The sequence below is a fragment of the Glandiceps talaboti genome, chromosome 23, assembly GCF_964340395.1.
Source record: "Glandiceps talaboti chromosome 23, keGlaTala1.1, whole genome shotgun sequence".
Lineage (NCBI taxonomy): Eukaryota > Metazoa > Hemichordata > Enteropneusta > Spengelidae > Glandiceps > Glandiceps talaboti.
In genome coordinates, this window is record NC_135571.1 from 13,157,786 (window position 1) to 13,178,132 (window position 20,347).

Genomic DNA, 20,347 nt, shown 5'->3' on the forward strand with positions numbered 1-20,347 from the left:
CGATGCACTCTAACTCAGTGCTAAGTCTCGTCTACTACAAGAACTAACACAGTAATGGATCACAACCCGTTTTTATCCTGAATTTGTCTACAGTCTTTTCAAACTTTTTGTTGAAATTTGTGAAGTCATGTGGCGTGTTGATTAAAATCAGTTCACAATTGTTTTAGTAAAAATGCAAATAAATTGCAGACAAGCAAGAATTGAATAGTTGATTATTTTGGTTCGAGAATAAATTTCAATGGTCGATGTTATTATTCTAAGTTTATTCTTTTAGTAAGATGATATTTAGATTAGGATTTTAGACAGAATCTAATTTAATGATTTCAAGTTGAGTTGCCATGGTTACTACAGGACAGATGCTATTTAATGAATTATTTGTGTTAATCTACTAACTGTCTTCTCAATTTTTAACCTTCATATTTGAAAGAACTTTTAACCAGCAAGCAATTTTTAAAGTCATTTGTACACTCTTTTGAGATATTTTATTTGGTTTTAATCTCTTAATTTCGTAGTTGTTGTATTATTTTTCATCTTCACAGTGTTAGTTGTTAGTTTGTTTCTACAAATCACTGAGGTAGTGTAGTGTTACTTTAATAATAATATTTGTTTTCCTTTTCTTATTCATATATGTCAGTCAGTCAGTCAGTCTGTCTGTCTGTCTGTCTGTCTTGGTGTTCTGTGTCTCTGTCTGTCTTTCTCGCTCATCTTGTTTTTAAGGTTGTGCATACTGAGAGAATGGTGATGACAGGACTTACACAATGAAATGTCCAATACAATATTATATAGATTGATACATTATTTAATGTCTTTGTGTCCAAATATACAGATTAACCACAAGGTATTTACATAAATTTACATAAATTTACATGTCTGCATAACATCTAATATACTTCTGTTTACTTCATAATTCTATATACATGTCAATATTAATTATGAAATATGAAATTATATATATTCAATAACTCGGACGTCAATTGTGAGTAGGTGTTAGCGTTTGTATACATAGTAATACTTGTAACTCATAGATTAACGCATTCATGACACACTATCTCTAGGGACATGGTAGACTTTAACTGTAATATGTAACTCCACCCTCACCTCCTGCTCTAGACTACACTATTATATATATATATATATATATATATATATATATATATATATATATATATATATATATATATATATATATATATATATATATATATATATATATTGAATTAAGTCTATAATACTCTGCTACTAATATTTGTATCGAGCATTATTATCTCCAGTAAGACACTTACATTCATATCTATATATATATATAGAGAGAGAGATTCACTAATATCAAACATTTTGCAAGTATGGCTTTTGTAATCTGTTACAAATCCATTCATCACGTTAGTTCAGTGCCTTCAATTGAGTTTAGTGGAATCTATCTGAACAAAATTCTTGCAAGAAAACTTCCTAAATTTTGTAACCATGGAGATAAGCCCTAGTCTATGGTGTGTATGGTGTGGACCATCAACAAAATATCAGGATTGGATATCACACATGATTCTTGAAGGACAACAAAAGTTAAGTTACCATACAAAATGAAATCAAGGTAAAAATTGCAAAAAATTAAATTTATAAAAAAAAATGTTACATGTTCCTTTAATGTCTAGCTAAAACATTTGTCAATAATCTGAAGCATGTCAGTAGATGAATCTCAAAAAATTATAATTCTCATTTCATAATTATCATCTCACCATAACTGCAGCATGTTGTATAATGAGTATACATATTTTTATGAAATACTGAAATTAATATAAATCAATAATTTTCTAAATTTCAAATAAAACATTCAGTATTGAAACTTTTCCTGTTGAACTTCCTGTTATAAATATTTCAGATCAAAATATCATCCACAGGTTTTTTTGATAACTCTGTCCCATGCCACAAAATAATTAAGAGTGTCCTGAAAATATTGTGTTTAGTTTGAAATATAGTGTAATTTCTTTACCAAATTTTCAATCAGTTTGAAAATAATACGTTTTATTTTCACTTACTCTAAAATATCTAGTTGATTGTGATAAAAAAAATTCAAATTCAGACTTAAGTTCTCAAATATTCAACTCTTTAAAATGATGATAGCATGGTTACCATGGCAACACACATCATTATGCAAATCTGCCTAGTTTGACGAATACTGCATATGTACTTGCAAGTGAACTTTGTCAATGTTTGTTAAAAATTTGGGTCAGTGGGATTGATACAGATTGGTTGTTATGACGACTGATTTTATAGCTATTAAGAATATGGGTTGTTGTTTTTTAGAAAAGAATATAGGGAAAGTGTATCAAACTCAAATTTAAAGTCATATTGAAAGATACATTACATTCATTCACAGCTTAAAGAAGTTCTCTGAAAATGTAAATCTTTCATTTGATTATCATAACACTACGATATGAAGGCACTACTCAGTTGTGATCACATCAACAAATTTCAAAATGTATTTGAACCAATAAAAATGCTCACGTTATCATAATTCATATCAGATCATTTTTCATTTCTTACTATATACTGTAAAAATACTTTATATTTCACTTTTTCATGATCTTGACTTTGTCAAAAATGATGTTTAGAATGAGCTGATTTCACTTTTCAAAAGTGAAAAACCTTGCACTGATGAATATAATTTGGAATATTACGATAAAGTTATTTTGTTTGCTTTTTTTGTCTTAAAAGTACTACACCAGCCAATCAGAACTGACTTTTGAGATAAATATGGCACACATCAGGTTTAACTGACCAATCATTGGAAATGCAGAAATACAATAAGGGAGTATCCAATTGAAACATATAGTTTTCACAATAATTTTGAGCTGTTGTCTCAATTTCATATGGTTCCATAATTTATGAAAAATTCACCCTGAATCAGAATGGAATATTCTGTATATTTGCCAAATTGTTACTACACAGAACATTCCATTGCTGTGGAGTAGGGGTGTTCAGAATTATGGTAGAACCTGTGATCTGTATTCTTGCATTTTCATTTCTTTGACTGCGATTCGTAGGTCTTTCTTTTCCTGATTATCTTTTTCGATTTCACGGAAATGTTCCCGACGCGTAATTTCAGCGTTACGTTTTTGTACGTCTCTCTGTGCGTACTGTTGTTGCTGCTCAGCTAACTTTTCACTATGTTCCTGCCATCTCAAATCAGTATTTTGTCGTTTTATTTCCTGATATAAAAAAAAAGAGATTTAAGATTAGTTAGTGTAAATGTGATTTTATCATATGGCCTAATGTGAAGGTATATAATCCATATTTTCTGTTCAAATATGATATCTTGGCTTGAGTATGCTGTAATGGCTAATGTCTGATTATATTTAAAATTTGGGTGGGGAAACCTAGTTGATTGGCAGAGCTTTACAATAAATGATAATTCTGGCAAGCCAGATAATTATTTTTTAACTGAGGCAAAGAAAAAGGATGCAAAAGGCAATGAAAAAGTCATGTAGAGTCCTGTGGTTTGAAAACAAGGACAAATTATGAAATACTATAATGTATCATAACTATTGACCCACCTGTCTCCTTTCAATGGTTTCTTCTATTTCTTTCTGTCTCTGTGTTTGAACCTCTGCCCGTCGTTGTGCTCGTTTAGTGATCGCCTCTAATTTAGCTCGCTGCCTCTCCTGATCTCTCATGGAATAGTCCTCAATCCTCTGCATCACTTGTGCCTGCAGTGCTTTCTTGGTTTCCATGGCATGCGAGATCATTTTTTCTTCATTCTGAGTTCTGTTTAAGTCTTTCTCAAGACGTTCTCTATGCAAAAGTCTGTAAAAAAACAAAACTGATAATTATTGTTTGAAAAAAAAATGGAAGGTATTTTAATACAGTATCTTATCTTTGATTTTGTAGGATTCCAAGCTTCAAATATACAAAACATTATGCCAAATCAGCATTTTACCTTTCTCGGTATTTTGTTTTTCTATATTTTCATTGTTTGATATTCTCTCATTTTCTGTTTTACTTATTAATTTTCCGTTGCATGTGATGTATATGGTGATATGTGAATTGTGATGCTTCAGTGTCGGCATGTGTCAATTATCGCCCTGTCCTTGCCTTACCTAGCCTAGCCTTGCCTAGCCTTGCCTAGCCTTGCCTTACCTAGCCTAGCCTTGCCTTACCTTGCCTTACCTAGCCTTGCCTAGCCTTGCCTTACCTTACCTAGCCTTACCTTACCTAGCCTTACCTTGCCTAGCCTTGCCTTACCTTGCCTTACCTTCCCTTACCTTACCTTACCTTGCCTTGCCTTACCTAGCCTTGCCGTGCCTTGCCTAGCCTTGTCTTACCTAGCCTTGTCTTGCCTAGCCTTGCCTTACCTAGCCTTACCTAGCCTAGCTTTGCCCTGCCTAGCCTTACCTAGCCTTGCCTTACCTTGCCTTGCCTAGCTTTGCCTTACTTTGCCTTACCTTACCTTACCTTACCTTACCTTGCCTTGCTTTGCCTTGCCTTGCTTTGCTTTGCCTAGCCTTACCTTACCTAGCCTTGCCTAGCCTTGCCTTACCTAGCCTAGCCTTACCTAGCCTTGCCTTACCTAGCCTAGCCTTACCTAGCCTAGCCTTGCCTTACCTTGCCTTACCTAGCCTTACCTAGCCTTGCCTTACCTTACCTAGCCTTACCTTACCTAGCCTTACCTTGCCTAGCCTTGCCTTACCTTGCCTTACCTTACCTTACCTTACCTTGCCTTACCTTACCTAGCCTTGCCTAGCCTTGCCGTGCCTTGCCTAGCCTTGTCTTACCTAGCCTTGCCTTGCCTAGCCTTGCCTTACCTTGCCTTACCTAGCCTTACCTAGCCTAGCTTTGCCCTGCCTAGCCTTACCTAGCCTTGCCTTACCTTGCCTTGCCTAGCTTTGCCTTACCCTGCCTTACTTTGCCTTACCTTACCTTACCTTGCTTTGCCTTGCCTTGCCTTGCTTTGCTTTGCCTAGCCTTGCCTTACCTTGCCTTACCTAGCCTTACCTAGCCTAGCCTTGCCTTACCTTGCCTTGCCTAGCCTTGCCTAGCCTTACCTAGCCTTGCCTTGCATAGCCTTGCCTTGCATAGCCAAGCCTAACCTAGCCTTGCCTTACCTTGCCTAGCTTTATCAATATTATGTGTGTTATATGGCATGTAATTATAGTTTTTTTCATTTTCCTTTTCTCTAAAGTCAACCATTCAATCATAAAACTGCTAACCTTGATTGTTCATCTCTTGCTGCTTTTTGTTTATCTGTATCCATATCTTTCTGTTTCACAATGAGTTCTCTTTCCATTGCTTGTCGCTTCCTGCTTTCCAGGTATCCTCGTTCTTTTATCTCTCTTGCCAGATCTTTCCTTCCTATCCTTTGATGTGCCGGTGCTTTGGGTGCGAACGGAACAGTGTGTCGACCATTTTGGTGTTTCAATACCCACTGCATTTGTGCACGGTCACTTCTAACATCGTGGTCAATGGTGCCAAACATGGCTGATCTGTTGATAGGACCGAGGAATTCTGGATCTGGGAACAGTGGCTGAGCTTTCGCTTCTAAAGGAGCTTTCATGGTTGTTTCTCTAAACGGTGTCACTCCCTTTGATAATCCACCTGGTTTGCTAGCCTCTGATGTTCCTGAAGCCCTGCTCCAATATTGCCATCGAGGGCGCTCATCAAGTTCTCGCCTCTTGAAATGTGGCGTATGATAAAAGAGGAGGCTTGAATCTGTGCTAACAGCTTTATCAAATGCTAATCTACTTATCTCATCCTCAGATTCTTCATCAGACTCTGACTCGTCAAGTATTTTTTCAGGTAGGTCAAATTTTTCCTCTAAATCTTCATGTCTTGGACTTTTTCTTTCAGCTTCGATTTCTCCAACTACTGAGCCAAAGCCACTGTCCTTTTCACCATTGTCTCTGAATGACACCCTCTTAAGGCTACTGCTGAGTAGCCGACTTTGTTCAAGGCCCCTTATCTCTCCGTTTGTAATCATTTTATGATCCATCAGCTGTTTCATTACTTTCTCGTTCAGTTCCGCTTTCGTTAAGTTGGTTCCAGGAATCACTCTTTCAACATCATCCCTCTTAACAGCCGATGGTCTCATGGTAGATTGCGGCATAACGTAGATACGTTCTCTATCCGGATAGACGGGGATGAAGACTTGTTCCTTTGGTAGACCTCGTATCCTGGTTACCGTCTCATAATCTGGAGGTTCTGGAATAGGCATGACAATGGGATAACCTGCCGGAACAACGAAGGGATAATCTGGATGTCTTTTCAGATTGGCTCGTGCTGATGCCGGCATTTGTAATTCAAGTTGGATTCTATCATACAGATGCGTGGGAATCCATACTGACAGTTTTCTCGGCACTTTCTCTGTCTTTCCGTTGAAGAAATTAACAACGATGAAATCTGAGTCAGCAGCATCTGCAAGGATACAAAAAAGTCAATTAATTACATACTTGTTGCATTTGTCCCATGTTGGGTTATCATACATTTTGTTTTTACCAGTTCAGTTTCAAGTAACAGAAGACTGAAATTTGGATCAAAGATGGTTGTTCACATCCATGGCCAGGTTCAAGCATAACTAGATACATGTATTATACCCCAATATTTTTCTTCAGCCTAAGGGGCCTTGTCACTATGAGTTGATTGAAAGCCTTAGGTAACAAATGTTTTTGGACAGAATGATGAAACATGTGTGGGAATAATGTAACCATACATGTACATCATCACACATAATTCTAGTCTGTACAGTATGCCGTGGTGGGGTACCCTCCTTCATCGGTCAACCCTTCCCACGTTGGTGAGAGGAGGATGGTAAAGGGATACATTTTCTTACCTCCAGCAGCCCTGCCTTCAACACCTTCCAGTACTGTACCAGGTCCATATCTCACTCCTTCCTTCTCCCACGGTGCTAGAACTTTATCGCCTGGTACGATAGTATGTCTTATTGCATCATCATATGCTATAAGGTCAAAGATAGCAGATTCTTGAAGTCTGGATTGATGTTTTCCACCATCAGGGTGTCGATCAAACTCAACCAGGAACTTTCTCCTGACTGTTAGCTATAGCACAAACAAAGAAATAAACATTAGTTTTATTTTCAGTAAGCGAAACTGAGTCAACAAGTTCAAGAAATGTAAAGACATACTTTTGATGTTCATATTTTATAAACATACAAACACACACACACACACACACACACACTTGTTTCTTAATGAGTAAAGTCCTTGGACAAGATTTGAACTACGACTGTGCCCTGGTCAACCCATCTGTATAATTGGGGACCTGGTAGGATAGAAAATGCAATGTGAATGTTTATAGAGGCTGCAATGAACTGTATGCTCCCCAGGGAGTTGAGGAAGTAAAGGGCCCCACTATACAAAATGTAGGTCCATGCCAGGGGTAATAATTGTAAAGCACTGTGAACAGAGAAAGGTCTGTATTTTTTTTTATTTATCATACACAAATGTATGGTAAAATTAAGCAATAAACCACCCCTGGGGATGATATACCACACCAGTCAGTTTTGACCAGTGAACTCATATACAATGTATGTATTCATGATTATATCAGTATATTTAAAAAAAATAAAAAACAAGATAAGAACTAATGTTTTATGGTTTCATTTGCCCCCCCCCCCTGAATATGAATAATTTGCATAACAATAAAGCTGATTTTAAGACAGCTGATTAAACACGTCGATCATGACCATGAACAATGTGTGTCGTGTAGTGAATTTATTTTACCTACTTCTTGGTTCTTGTGATAATCTGTACATTGATAGGCCCATTACATGTACATTCAAAAGTACGGTTATGAACAAACTGCCTGTTTTTAAGGATGGTATATTACTTGAAATAGTTGTGATACGACATGTTGGTATACCCGGCTTCACAACTCAGTGAGGTGAGGATATACATGTAGACATGACAGGTAGATTACAATGTATATTCACGGGATTTACGTCAGTACACTTTAAGGGTTGGGGATTTCCTACTCGGATTGATGACTGATACTCCAGGACAGGATTCCAGACACAAGTTTCTATTTAGATTAATGGTAACCCTGTCAAGGTAAGCTCTTACACTTGCTTCATTTTTATAACAGGACACGTACCTGTTTCCACTTCAGCCGAGTTGAGAACCATGCATGCCTTGACCTTAGTACTGTAGTAGGTATGTGATGATTTGTACAAATACGCAATAATTCGGCAGCTTTTGAAATTGAATTCACAATTTCCCATAAACTACTGTCTCATTGAGAAAATCTTGCTCTGACAATTCACAGAGTTCACTATCACACAGTGTGGGACTACAACATTCGGATCGGAGCCAATGACAAAGCAGTGACCTCCAAGAAGTATTGTAAACATCAAAACTTGGATGTGTGCCCACTGTTCATTAGACGTGACAGTTTGATGTATAGACCAATCAGATCTCTCAATTTGCACCATCAATATACATACACATGTACTGGTGTAATTAATGTAATACATGTTTTGTAATTGGATAACTTGGATAGCGTTTTGGTTGATAATAACAAAGCACAATAACTGACTCTTAGTTTGAATTCCTGTACATGTAATATGAAGTAGATACATATAGACATTCCTGTCTTGAAAGCAATAACTCCATGGAGAATCTATTGATTTGACTTCAGTGTTTTGTGTTTAGGACTGTTAGGTACTTAAAATCTACTTGACTTCCCCCATCACTCTACCAGATATCCTTATGTTACCTGAATTCACACACCACCTATTTCATATTTCATATTTCCCCAGTCACTCTACCAGATATCCCTATGTTACCTGAATTTACACACCACCTATTTCATATTTCATATTTCATATTCCCCCAGTCATTCTACCAGATATCCCTATGTTACCTGAATTCACACACCACCTATTTCACATTTCATATTTCATATTCCCCCAGTCATTCTACCAGATATCCCTATGTTTAATACCTGAATTCACACACCACCTATTTCATATTTCATATTTCATATCTTATATTCCCCCAGTCATTCTATTAGATATCCCTATGTTACCTGAATTGACACACCACCTATTTCATATTTCATATTTCATATTTCATACATGAGTACCATGCATGTTGTTAGACTGGCTCAAGTCTCTGGGCTTTTTTCATTCTTTATTTGAATAAAATATATTTAAAAAAACACACAACTGTAGTCTTTTGTGTGATAAGATAACTGACTGACTGAGTGTGAAACAAATGGATGAATACTTGTATACCTGACTGACTCACGACTGAGTGTGAAACAAGTGAATGAATGAATGCATACAATGTATAGTCACAACTTTGGGAGACTACTAAATATAGTATTAACTGGGAAAAGTTAATAAAACAGTCTAGGACATTTTCCTTTCAGAAACTTAGAAATGAATAACAAAACAAATATTTGAAGATTATGAGACAAAAAAGTTCAAGGGACTGGACTGCCCGAGGGTGGTGTCAGTTTAAATGCAGCATGTACATACATGTATGCATTAATATCTAATATTACACACTGTGTTTGTGGTCACCATGGTAATAAAACCTTAGTATAGAGCAAAACCCTGGTATTGTTGTCTGCCTTTTTTAGTAATCCTATGTCAACTGGACATACATATTATTTATGAACTAAACTGAACACTGTACACATATATAGTTTTATATATTATGTAGTTGAATGGTTCCAATATCAAACACAATTGGCAGTAGTAAGCACTTAGTGTACAGAGTATCAGGGGTTGCAATAGACTTTGAAACCAGTGAGTCCCAGGGATCAATCATTGAATCACTGCTCAAAATATGGGGTCCCTCAAAAAAAAATTTAGTGGTTCCATTTTATTGTCGCTTATTATCACTCACATATCATACAAACACTCCATACAGTAAACCTTAATAACAAACTCACAAACACATGTATGTAGTAAAAATAGTATGTTAGTTAAACACTTTTTAGTTTCAATACATTTGTTGTTACATGTACTTGTACAATCATTGATCAATAAAATACATACTAAGTAGGAAGCCATGATGATAAAATTGTTTTATAAATCAAAATTCCAAAAATACATGTAGATACCCAAACCTCCTGATCTATATGACCACTTTAATATACATGTAACCCACTTCATCCAGTATCACCTGACTTGCCTCAGTGGTCACACAATTGTAATATTATAGAGATACATGTAAGTGTAATGACACCACATAGATTTTAATAACAGGGTGTACATGTACATGATTACAGACATTTAGAAGAAACCCTTGGTTAATTTCTTTTTTTAATTTGTCAAAAATGTTATCGGCTACTGAACAATTTATTGTTACTGGGTATAAATGTCATTCATGTTGCCTGGCAACAAAGCTCTACATCACATTGTATGTTGCAGTGAGTATAAATTACTTGGCAGATTTGAAATGAAATTCAGTCAACTGTGGTGTTAGCCAATTATGTTAACAATAACTAAGCAACGATGTAGGTCCCAGAAACAGGTGACTTGTAAATATTTCAAAGACATTTGGTAACGAGTTAGTATGCTGTAATATACAAAGTGACCCATTTTATGACAATTGCAAATGAAGGGTCACATAAGAGGTCAAAGATTTGAAGAAATAAGGGCTGAAATTTCATCCACAGAGGACAATGAATAGTTTTTCATTATTAGCTGCATTACACACATACTACTGTAGCTGGTCTCAGGGTTTGGTACAGAAGTAGTATTGTTACATTTTGTATATTGATGTGATTGTAAACTTCTTAGTATGCATTGCCTGAACATTGCATACACAAATGTATTGATAATATGATTTTTAGTATTATAGTATTTTTTCTCATTGTACGCAAAGTATTACATTCTACATTGTATGTAATTACATAATTACGTTACTACTGCACATTTTCACTCTGTTTACTAAATAAAGTCATCTGTCATACATTGTAAGATGGAGATTTTCAACTGATTTACAGTGCTGTGCTGTGCTTTGCTGTATTGTAATGTGCTGTGCATTGCTGTATGTGATGTACTGTACGGTACGGTACCGTGCTGTACTGTGCTGTACTAGTCAGTAATATACATATATGCACTGCATCCACTGCTCAGTTAAATACATACTGTACATTATCCATCACCCTTCACATGGGTATTAAGCCAAATCATTATATAAATGGTATGGTCAAAGTCATTGTACAACTCAAAGGTAGCCTACATGTACATGTAGTCTATGTTACCCAGACTCTCACTGCTGAGGGCTCTACTGTGAGACCCCCTAGACGAGGGTTTGGGGACGAAACATAATCCCAAATAGTCTCTGTTACTCAGCCTCTCACTGCTGAGGGCTCTACTGTGAGACCACCTACACAAGAGTTTGGGGAAACATAATCCTAAATAGTCTCTGTTACCCAGACTCTCACTGCTGAGGGCTCTACTGTGAGACCACCCAGACAAGAGTTTGGGGAAACATAATCCCAAATAGTCTCTGTTACCCAGACTCTCATTGCTGAGGGCTTGACTGTGAGACCACCCAGACAAGAGTTTGGGGAAACATAATCCCAAATAGTCTCTGTTACCCAGACTCTCACTGCTGAGGGCTCTACTGTGAGACCACCCAGACAAGAGTTTGGGGAAACATACAAATGTACATTGTAATCCCAAATAGTCTCTGTTACCCAGACTCTCACTGCTGGGGGCTCTACTGTGAGACCCCCTAGACAAGAGTTTGGGGAAACATAATCCAAAGTTGTCTGTACCAGAAGTCACACAGTCAGTACATTTCTTCCAGGTCATGAAAAATGAGCTAGCTGACAAAGCCTGTTCGTTGTTATTAAGTTGCGTTGTTCATTTGAGACATGTAAACATGTTGCAAAGGAACCTTGATTGTTCATACAATGTTGGACGTAGAGTATGTCCCAGAATGCACTATTCTGGGAGATAGATCTGGTGCAAGAAACTTGAGATTATGTTTAATGTTTCCCTCGACTCTCATCTGGGTGATATTGTAGTAGAGCCCCCAGTGGTGAGAGTCTGGGTAACCAAGGCTAGTGGTCATGTAGTAGAGCCCCCAGTGGTGAGAGTCTGGGTAACCAAGACTAGTGGTCATGTAGTAGAGCCCCCAGTGGTGAGAGTCTGGGTAACCAAGACTAAGGGTAGTCTAGATAAAGTGGCCTTATACAAAACAACATGTATGTACACTTTGGGTGTTCAGGCCACTTTTTCAATATAAGGCAACTTTACTACCATCCTGTAGGACAGTCTCATTTTTACTGAGAAGTCCATAGCAATACTCAGAGTAATAAATGAATGACACCAACCTGCTGTTTGATAATTCCTAAATGAAAGTATCCATCAATATCTCGTCTTCCCAGGACCCTCATTCCAGTCATCAAAGTTCCAGCTGTAGCCGAAAACTTCTCATTGTCAATCACCACCTTCTCTACAAAACGAGGCGGTCTGTATGTCTCCCATGCAATATTCGGATACCGTGTTATGGCGTCTTCTGTGTAGACTACGGTACCCGGTTCACTGGGTGGTATGAGTTGTGGTGTGAGATACGGATTATGATCAAGCGATGTTGTAACGCTACAGGTTTTTACATCATTATCAGGTAATACCGGAGCAGTACTCTCGATGTATGTTGTTGTTGCAACTGCTGGAAGTTTATCAAGTGTGGTATGAATACTTGTATTGGGTACCTTATCATCTGTATCACGTTCATATGTTTGTGTGCTGGTCACAGGAGGATTATCAATGGTTGTGACCACTGTGTGTGTCTTGACAGGCTCAGGATCAAGTTCATAGATGTTTGTAACTAGTCTTTCCCTTGCGTGGTCTTTTCTGACAACTGCTTCAATTCTGTCGATTCTTCCAAATGCTGATACACTTATCACATGAAATGTCCCTGCTGTCTGAATTGCCAAGTTTTCCAGGAAATCATACGCAGCCGGATCGACATGGGTGCCTGTCAAATGAATGGTATGAATTGGCCGACCTTGACTTGACACGGCGACTTGTTGTAAAATTGTTGTTGTTGGCTGGTCAGGTAATCCGTCGGTTACTAAATACACCGATTCACAGCCTGGGTCGCTGAATGCTAATATCAATGCGTCTAGCATATTTGAACCTGTTTTGATACCCAGTTTGCCGATCCAATCACTAGCTACTGCAACAGTTTGAGGAGTAAGTTTGACGACTTTGTCGGCCCATGGGGACACCTGGTCCGAGTATTCAATAACATTGAAATGACAATCGCTTCTTTGGAACGAACGTGATAACAGCACTTCTATTAAATGCTCTTTCACAACCTCAAGATAACTGTACATGCTCCCTGAAGTGTCCAAAAGAAAAGTTATGTTCTTTTCGTCAAGTTCACCGAAAATAGTCGGTATACCTTTCTTTCGAAGTACTGGAATTGCCGCCATCTTGAAATCAATTAGCAGCCTCCACCTGCAACTTCGAAGTCAAAAATATTTCAGGCACAATAACAAAATTATAAAGCCCTCACTTATCGTGTCTCATGTATAATGAAGAACCAATGTGCAAAATATGGCATTTGTCAAGATCACAGAACCGTAGAAAAACAGCGACAGATGAGGATACGTTTCGTTGAGCTTCCAGCCACACATGTACGTACAGCTGTGAACAACCAATCAATGTGTTGCCATAAATATCGAAGTTGCTAGGGTGCCCTTTTTTTGTTTCCAGGATGATATCAACAAAACCTTGCATTATGGGTAAATAAATATTCAACGTTTTTATTGTCATTGGATTCTATTTCGATATTTGGTGATATATTTTGTAAACTCTATAATGATGGCACGGAAATTCTGAGTGTTGATAACCATGTCATGATATTTGCTGTCTTCAGCGATTATTTTATTCTAAGGTCAAAGGTGAAAGGATTTAATTCCGAAAGAAACCGAAGATTGAACCCGAAAGTACACGAAGTAGGCGCCATCTTGGTTCACTACAAGGGGAGACCAAAGTAGCCGAGTGGGGATATATTTTCGTTACATATTTAGGTCGCTAGCCCCACCTGGGCCAAACTTGAAGATGTCCTCACTTGCAAGATTTAGGCCAACATTTCAGGCACTAAGATCACTGAATCGACAACCGTTTAAGCTACAACAGACAAGAAAGTAAGTGACCGGCATTTCATCGTCGAGATCGAGAACGTACAGTGTACACTGTACCTGCAATCAACCGTGTTGTCGAGGTCAGCTTGACCTAGGCTCATGTTATGTTTGCTTTCCCTCGACACGTTTGAACAGTAGATATATTTTGGGAAGCACATGTTGAGAAACGACATTTTGAAATAAAATACACTTAATAGCGATCATACAGTTCATACATGAATCAGTTTACAGGCCAAAGCTCGTCCTTCAGTTCAGAGTTACACCTTCAACGTACGGTACAGCATCGCAGTTTAGGATTCGTATTTATATCTGTTGACAGGGTCCTTCTAAAATTTCTCGTCTTGATATTATAGATATTTTGTTGTGTTGTAAGTGAAATTTATGGAGATCGTTGTTCTGTGTTCTATTACAGTGCATCATTGGTTTACAGAGGAGCTCCTGCTCCAAGTAGAAAACTTTACTGGACAGGGGAAACTATCATGGGTCTGATGTGGTTTTGGATTTTATGGAGGTTTTACCATGAACCAGAAATGGTCTATGTAAGTTGATAAATAAATGTGACATTGAAGTAGCAGTTTGATCATTTTATGTCTGCAATTTGTGATACATTCACACCCATTGCAAACTTTGCTGTGGTACCAGGTTATAGATATGCAAATCATCATGCAAATTAGCCACTATCCTTGCAGTCTACCCTGGGGAGAACACTGTCAGACAACAAGACATGTATATTCTCGTATTAGAGGGTACATTGCTAGTATTCATTCTTTGCTGACTGGACCATTTCCTAGGTACAGCGTTACTTCTTTGCTGACTGGACCATTTCATAGGTACAATGTTACTTCAGTCTTCTTTGCTGACTGGACCATTTCCTGAGTAACGTTGATTTATTGTTTGTCTTTACAGGGTCATTTTCCATACCCAGATCCATCTAAATGGACAAATGAAGAACTAGGAATTCCTCCAGATGATGAAGATTGAGAAATTTGATATAACTGAAATATGATTAGGTAAATTATAAACACTACGCCATCACAAAAGTATGTAACACTGCTAAGGCAAAAAAAAAAAGAATTGTTTCTGGTCAGCACACGCATCACTTAAATACCCCCTGTGTCAGTCTTTTTGTGTGTTTGTTTATCTAGTCCATGCAGTCTGCAGATCCGAGGGGCAACACAAAAATATCCCTCCCTACTTCAGTGATGACAACTGTAGAGCCAATCATGAACAAGCACACACACACACTTGCCCTAAATTACATGTACATAATAAATAGAAGTTTCTGCCATAAATACATGTAGTAGATTGAGTGACAGCTTTGTTGAGAATAAAAAAAAATTGTGTCATAGCACCACTGCAGACAAAATTTATGACCAGAAACAGTTTTTTTTGTGTGGCCTTATCTAGCCCATTGTAATCCTCACACAGTGACCATAAATTGCATTCATTCATTGATTATTGATTCAAAAGTGTGCATTGACAATTGATGTGTGTTTATACAGTTTTATTTTTGTCTTTATTTCAGGTGCTTTCATTGGAACAGGTAGAAACAGTACTGTAAAAGAAAGGCTATCTATTTGTCATTAGGAGTGGTTTTATTATTTCATCTAGTTGGCAATTTGAGTTCTTCCTGCAAGCCTAATTATCATGTGTGTGCTGCTATCTACCATCTAGTTTTATCTATTTTGGTTTGGAGGTTGTCAAGTTCATTGTAAATAGACCAAAGATTTGAATAAAATGTTTTCAGGAATGATCAATAGTTTGGATATCATGACTGAGATTTTGTCGAAATATGGAAAAGATGGTTGGTATGAGTGGATGGGGTACCAACTTGGTGGATGGGAGGATTGTTGGGTGAATGGATAGGTGGATGATTAGACTAAGATATGCCGTGTCACTCCGCCCTCACAAGGGTTGACTGATGTGTGAGGGTGCCCTGCTGTTGCGGCATATCTTACAGGCTAATGAATGATTTGATGACTGGGTGAATGGATAGATGAACGGATGGGTGGGTTGATGATTTGATGGATGGATAGATAAGTGAATGATCCGGGGGTGGGTGGGTAGATGAATGGATGGGTTGATGATTTGATCCATGGATAGATAAGTGAATGATCTGGTGGTGGGTGGGTAGATGAATGGATGGGTTGATGATTTGATCCATGGATAGATAAGTGAATGATCTGGTGGTGGGTGGGTGGGTGGGTAGATGAATGGATGGGTTGATGATTTGATCCATGGATAGATAAGTGAATGATCTGGTGGTGGGTGGGTGGGTGGGTAGATGAATGGATGGGTTGATGATTTGATCCATGGATAGATAAGTGAATGATCTGGTGTGGGTGGGTGGGTGGGTAGATGAATGGATGGGTTGATGATTTGATCCATGGATAGATAAGTGAATGATCTGGTGGTGGGTGGGTGGGTGGGTGGGTAGATGAATGGATGGGTTGATGATTTGATGGATGGATAGATAAGTGAATGATCTGGTGGTGGGTGGGTGGGTGGGTAGATGAATGGATGGGTTGATGATTTGATCGATGGATAGATAAGTGAATGATCTGGTGGTGGGTGGGTGGGTGGGTAGATGAATGGATGGGTTGATGATTTGATCGATGGATAGATAAGTGAATGATCTGATGGTGGGTGGGTAGATGAATGGATGGGTTGATGATTTGATCGATGGATAGATAAGTGAATGATCTGGTGGTGGGTGGGTGGGTGGGTAGATGAATGGATGGGTTGATGATTTGATCGATGGATAGATAAGTGAATGATCTGGTGGTGGGTGGGTAGATGAATGGATGGGTTGATGATTTGATGGATGGATAGATAAGTGAATGATCTGGTGGTGGGTGGGTGGGTGGGTAGATGAATGGATGGGTTGATGATTTGATCCATGGATAGATAAGTGAATGATCTGGTGTGGGTGGGTGCGGGTGGGTAGATGATTTGATCCATGGATAGATAAGTGAATGATCTGGTGGTGGGTGGGTGGGTGGGTAGATGAATGGATGGGTTGATGATTTGATGGATGGATAGATAAGTGAATGATCCGGTGGTGGGTGGGTGGGTGGATGAATGGATGGGTTGATGATTTGGATGGATAGATAAGTGAATGATCCGGTGGTGGGTGGGTGGGTGGGTGGGTAGATGAATGGATTGGTTGATGATTTGATCCATGGATAGATAAGTGAATGATCTGGTGGTGGGTGGGTGGGTGGGTAGATGAATGGATGGGTTGATGATTTGATCCATGGATAGATAAGTGAATGATCTGGTGGTGGGTGGGTGCGGGTGGGTAGATGAATGGCTGGGTTGATGATTTGATCCATGGATAGATAAGTGAATGATCTGGTGGTGGGTGGGTGGGTGGGTAGATGAATGGATGGGTTGATGATTTGATGGATGGATAGATAAGTGAATGATCCGGTGGTGGGTGGGTGGGTGGATGAATGGATGGGTTGATGATTTGGATGGATAGATAAGTGAATGATCCGGTGGTGGGTGGGTGGGTGGGTGGGTAGATGAATGGATTGGTTGATGATTTGATCCATGGATAGATAAGTGAATGATCTGGTGGTGGGTGGGTGGGTGGGTAGATGAATGGATGGGTTGATGATTTGATCCATGGATAGATAAGTGAATGATCTGGTGGTGGGTGGGTGCGGGTGGGTAGATGAATGGCTGGGTTGATGATTTGATCCATGGATAGATAAGTGAATGATCTGGTGGTGGGTGGGTGGGTGGGTAGATGAATGGATGGGTTGATGATTTGATGGATGGATAGATAAGTGAATGATCTGGTGGTGGGTGGGTGGGTGGGTAGATGAATGGATGGGTTGATGATTTGATCCATGGATAGATAAGTGAATGATCCGGTGGTGGGTGGGTGGGTGGGTGGGTAGATGAATGGATTGGTTGATGATTTGATCCATGGATAGATAAGTGAATGATCTGGTGGTGGGTGGGTAGATGAATGGATGGGTTGATGATTTGATCCATGGATAGATAAGTGAATGATCCGGTGGTGGGTGGGTGGGTGGGTGGGTGGGTAGATGAATGGATGGGTTGATGATTTGATCCATGGATAGATAAGTGAATGATCTGGTGGTGGGTGGGTGGGTGGGTTGATGAATGGATGGGTTGATGATTTGATCCATGGATAGATAAGTGAATGATCTGGTGGTGGGTGGGTGGGTGGGTGGGTAGATGAATGGATGGGTTGATGATTTGATCGATGGATAGATAAGTGAATGATCTGGTGGTGGGTGGGTGGGTGGGTAGATGAATGGATGGGTTGATGATTTGATCGATGGATAGATAAGTGAATGATCTGGTGGTGGGTGGGTAGATGAATGGATGGGTTGATGATTTGATCGATGGATAGATAAGTGAATGATCTGGTGGTGGGTGGGTGGGTGGGTAGATGAATGGATGGGTTGATGATTTGATCGATGGATAGATAAGTGAATGATCTGGTGGTGGGTGGGTAGATGAATGGATGGGTTGATGATTTGATGGATGGATAGATAAGTGAATGATCTGGTGGTGGGTGGGTGGGTGGGTAGATGAATGGATGGGTTGATGATTTGATCGATGGATAGATAAGTGAATGATCTGGTGGTGGGTGGGTAGATGAATGGATGGGTTGATGATTTGATCCATGGATAGATAAGTGAATGATCTGGTGGTGGGTGGGTGGGTGGGTAGATGAATGGATGGGTTGATGATTTGATCCATGGATAGATAAGTGAATGATCCGGTGGTGGGTGGGTGGGTGGGTAGATGAATGGATGGGTTGATGATTTGATCCATGGATAGATAAGTGAATGATCCGGTGGTGGGTGGGTGGGTGGGTAGATGAATGGATGGGTTGATGATTTGATCCATGGATAGATAAGTGAATGATCTGGTGGTGGGTGGGTGGGTGGGTAGATGAATGGATGGGTTGATGATTTGATCCATGGATAGATAAGTGAATGATCTGGTGGTGGGTGGGTGGGTGGGTAAATGAATGGATGGGTTGATGATTTGATCCATGGATAGATAAGTGAATGATCTGGTGGTGGGTGGGTGGGTGGGTAGATGAATGGATGGGTTGATGATTTGATGGATGGATAGATAAGTGAATGATCCGGTGGTGGGTGGGTGGGTGGATGAATGGATGGGTTGATGATTTGGATGGATAGATAAGTGAATGATCCGGTGGTGGGTGGGTGGGTGGGTAGATGAATGGATGGGTTGATGATTTGATCGATGGATAGTAGACTTCAACATTCAGTATACACACCTGTGATCACTCATTAAAGTTCAGTAAATGGCTTAGACAATGAGAGCCAACAACCACCAATATTTCAGCCTTGATGGAAAGGGTTGATCAACCTCTAATGTACCTGACATTGCATCAGCAGAAAAATGATACTCTGGCTTATGAGAATGGGGTTGATTGAGAATGAATGGATTGATAAATATATGTATAGATTAACGGATGGTGGACTTTCATTGTTGTTCATTCATCTGTTCACTCATTAGTATTTAGCTAATTGCTATGGTAACAAGAGTGCCAACAATGACAAATCTTACATAGATGGGTGGTTATGTATTTGTCATTGGAGTATCACAGGGGGCTCAGGCTTAGTTATATTCACGAAAACACAAACAATAACAAACAACAATATATAAATAGTGACAAACATGAACGACAAGGTCATTACAAATCAATAACAACAATGTTTCAACATTACATCCTTCACAGGCATGTATATCACTGTAATGAATATTCATGTCTGCTAAGACCCATCATGCAATAGTGTATCACAAAGAACAATAGAATTGAACACTCTGGAGGTGAAGAAGAGTCTCAATTTATTGTTCCTTGGCAACCTGAGAGAAAATTATGTGATGTGAAACCATGACATGACTCTCCAGAACTCAAAAGTTTATGAAAATATCTTTAATTTCCTGGAGTGGCATTCCCTTTAAAGAGGCAACAAATCATATATTCACACAGCATAGTTGATCGATCAGTTGAGAAAACCTACAAACTGCCGTTTAGGGCGCACTTCAATAAAATACTACAGAGAACTCGGACTATAGTTGACTCTTGGATGACAATAGATAAATCTATAGAAAACAAAGGATATTAAATTTACCGTTGACGGCGCTCTTCAAGTCAACCAATCTGTTAAAAACAAACGATATACTCATTTTTACGGTGATG

The 20,347-nt window shown here is 38.9% G+C and overlaps 2 protein-coding genes across 2 annotated transcripts; one reads left to right on the forward strand and one right to left on the reverse strand.

Moving 5' to 3' along the window:
• Window positions 1-1,240: 1,240 nt before the first annotated feature.
• Window positions 1,241-13,621, reverse strand: LOC144452613 (uncharacterized). The gene is made up of 5 exons (XM_078143734.1): window positions 12,304-13,621; window positions 6,818-7,043; window positions 5,202-6,402; window positions 3,549-3,798; window positions 1,241-3,203 (listed from the first exon to the last, which is right to left on the reverse strand). Exons 1-5 carry the CDS (start codon window positions 13,408-13,410, stop codon window positions 2,979-2,981), a joined length of 3,009 nt encoding a protein of 1,002 aa, XP_077999860.1. The 5' UTR covers window positions 13,411-13,621; the 3' UTR covers window positions 1,241-2,978.
• Window positions 13,622-13,796: 175 nt separating this feature from the next.
• Window positions 13,797-15,865, forward strand: LOC144453046 (NADH dehydrogenase [ubiquinone] 1 beta subcomplex subunit 2, mitochondrial-like). The gene is made up of 4 exons (XM_078144319.1): window positions 13,797-14,127; window positions 14,537-14,663; window positions 15,031-15,134; window positions 15,650-15,865. Exons 1-3 carry the CDS (start codon window positions 14,042-14,044, stop codon window positions 15,103-15,105), a joined length of 288 nt encoding a protein of 95 aa, XP_078000445.1. The 5' UTR covers window positions 13,797-14,041; the 3' UTR covers window positions 15,106-15,134; window positions 15,650-15,865.
• The last annotated feature ends 4,482 nt before the right edge of the window (window positions 15,866-20,347 follow it).